The sequence below is a fragment of the Merops nubicus genome, unplaced genomic scaffold, assembly GCF_000691845.1.
Source record: "Merops nubicus isolate BGI_N331 unplaced genomic scaffold, ASM69184v1 scaffold40475, whole genome shotgun sequence".
In the NCBI taxonomy this organism is placed as follows: Eukaryota; Metazoa; Chordata; class Aves; order Coraciiformes; family Meropidae; genus Merops; species Merops nubicus.
Window position 1 is genome coordinate 3,729 of NW_008608339.1, and position 3,011 is coordinate 6,739.

A 3,011-nucleotide genomic window follows, 5' to 3' on the forward strand; every position below is an offset into this window, starting at 1 on the left:
TTTATGTTTTAAAAGCAAACTATTTATCAGAAATATTCTATTTTGCTAATTCTGTGCTCTTTTGTGTCCAGTGCTGATGTCCTAGAGGCACAAGTTGCCTTGTTATATTATACAAGCCAAACTATTTTTTAGCCCATTTTTCTTTTTCAGAAGTACATAACTTGGTGCTTCTCCAGAGGCCCTCTCCATTATTTTGGAGCACGAGAATCAAGTGCAGATCGAGGCTAGGATTTTCTGTGAAGTCTCTGCAACTAAATGTGTGTGACTCCTGTGTTGCAGAGATGTCCTTGCGCTGCCGATCTTCAAGCAGGAAGAACCACAGCTGTCTCCTGAGAATGATGCCAAACTGCCACCCTTTCAGTATGTCCTCTGCACAGCCACATCGCCTGCTGTGAAACTGCATGAAGAAACCCTGACCTACCTTAACCAAGGTAGGGTTTGTACTACACTGAAAGAAGACCTATTTCCTGGGAAAAGTTTGTGAGGGAGAGATTTGATCCCACACTTGTGCTTTAGGGGGGGGGGGGGGGGGGCAGTGGGATGGGAAAAAGAGAGATAGAGGTACGGAGGGGGATGGAAGAAAGCAGAAGTATTTAATTTTTCACATTTATATACCAGATTGTCAACTGATATCAAATAATGAAGTACTATTGATTTAACCGTTGACTTAAAGCAGCATCATAGCATGCAGTTTCCTGTGGCCAGGTACTGACTTATCTAAGGCAACTTGAACTGTAGCTTTCTCCCTTCATCTTAAAAGACCAGATTAAGTAAGAAGATCAGCAAACTGGGGAGGGGGGGAGAGGGGTGTGCCTTTTAACATTGCAAGTCCCCAAGTGCTGCTGGAGGGTGTTGCCAGAAGATGAGTTAGCAGGGGCTCCTTGGTGGTCTGGGCAGAGGGTGACATTGCTCCCACTGCCTGGGTGATGTGGCTCTGCTCAGTCCCTAATGTGACAAGCTGCCAGGGGTCAGTGCAGCAAGGTCCTCCACAACTGGTCTTATAGGGTAATTTTTACTCGTGGATAAACAAGCACTGTGCATTTCTCTAGGCTTTTTTTTTTTTAAGCTATTTGGCAGAATTTGTGCAGTCACATCTGTGGTCAGAGTTCGGCAGTCACTTTGCAGCACCTCCTACGTGTGATCCTAGTGGCATCAGACCTCTTCAGGCACAGATGATGCTAAACCTTACTAGACTTATTTTCTGCCTGGCTGTAAACAAGGGCATTAGCCTAGCAACAAGCTGAAAGCTGCCTGGCCTGTTACTGAGATCCTCTACTGCTTCAGGACACTGCTCCAGCTCTTTAAGCTTTATGCAACTTAGTGTGAAGCTTGCTCGGATGCCTCTCTGAGTAGGTTTCTCTCAACGCTTGTACAAAGCAGAGCAGCAGAGCCCTGACCTTGGGTGCAGCTGGCTGCTAGATCTGTGTTGCTAGCTGGTAGACCCATGAAGCCCTCATAGAAAGATCAGCCAAGTGCTGCAGGCTCTATCCAAGCAACCAGATGTTTCATGTCACATAAGCTGGCGCTGTTGTCTCCCAGAATCAAAAGATGCTTGAGATTTGTTAGGCTTTTTCCTGCTTACTGTTGGAAGGAGTTGTCCTGCTTCACCTTGACCAGTATTGACCTGTTTCCTTAGCAGACGAACAGTTCTTGGAGATCTTCTTCATATGTCTTTCATCCCTCAAAGTGGGAGGTAGGGTGTATCCTTGCAGAATACACCCTGGAGAGCTTGAGTCTGGACAGGCCTGGAGGAACAAAGCAGGGGTGAGGCTGGCAGGAGCTGTGCAGTGAGGTGGTGTTGGGAATCGGCTGGAGGAAGAACTGGGTACTCCTTTGTGCTGTTGGCTTGACGCAATGGATCGGAACAGCTTCCTATACAGTCTTTGTGTTGATTAGTGGTAAAAGGTGGTGCACCTCCTGTCAGCTGAATGTCTCACTGCTTTCTGTTCCTCTTAGCAGTAGTGTTGCATCCGCCTGCCACCTTTGCCGGAGCATCTTCATCTCATTTAAGCTCTCAAGCAGTTTGTCTTCCTCCTTTCACAGAGATACTTCGGGTTTCTTAAAAAAAACTCTTTAAATTTAAGGCTCTCTGCATGTAGATGGGTTGTGGTTTTATTTTTCATTGAGATTTTGCAACATACCTAGTTTAAAAGCCACTCTAGTCCACTTCAGCAGGTTGCTTCATAGTCCACACCATTGGCTGCACTCTTGCTCTCACCATTGACCCTTTCCAGTAGCAAGGGCAAGCCTTGACTGTAAATTTATCTGATAGGTAGTCTGCCTTGATACAAAGTTGCATAGACAAAAATCCCTTGCCTGTGCTGGTTAGGAAAAAGGGACTGGAGTCTGCTTCCATGTAGATATGAGCTGCTGTGAGAACCTGGTGGTAGGTAACCAATTGGTAGGTAACCTCCCATTTCTTATAGAGGTTTCTGTTCAGGAACTTTTATATAAAGGTTATTTGGCCTTTTTTTTTTTTTTTTTTGTAATATCTAGGTCAAAAGGATGTTCCTTTCTGGAAGCATTGATTTTTTTTCTGGAATAAAGAATAGGAGGTGTTTGTTTAAAAGCAAAAATTAAAGTTCTTGAGTCAAATTTTCTCCTTTTAGCAACTCTTCTCTGTGGGAGCCACTTCAGATTCTTGAGCTCTATGGTGTCACAGCAAGTACCTGTTGTGTAGGTATTTTCCTATCCCCAGAGAAGAATGCCCCAACTCCAACTCTGACCTGCTCAAAAGAAGCCAGGGAGACCCACCAAGGTGCTGCCACACTGATCTCAATTGTCCTGCCTGAGACAGAGCTAAGTGCAAGTTAAAGGCTTTGACAAAGTTAGTTCCATTAATAGAATTACATTGTTATGTGCCTTGGGAGGTGTATGAAGGGGACCTTGAGGCAGCTCAGGTCTCTGGAGCCGATACTCTTGGCATGGCAGAAGAGCTGACTGATTCCAGAGCCCTGTGACCCAGCTCTGTGCCACAGCCATCTCATGAAACAGTTTAGACAATTCCCTAC

General features: G+C 45.4%; 1 protein-coding gene across 1 annotated transcript in view; it reads left to right on the plus strand.

The window, feature by feature from the left end:
* Positions 1-279: 279 nt before the first annotated feature.
* Positions 280-3,011, plus strand: part of TFCP2L1 (transcription factor CP2-like 1) — a gene marked incomplete at its 5' end in the record, with an annotated part of 26,746 nt that continues 24,014 nt past the window's right edge. Inside the window, one exon of the mRNA XM_008940232.1 lies at positions 280-431. Within this exon, the coding sequence (XP_008938480.1) occupies positions 280-431 (152 nt within the window). The remainder of the gene's footprint in view (positions 432-3,011) is intronic.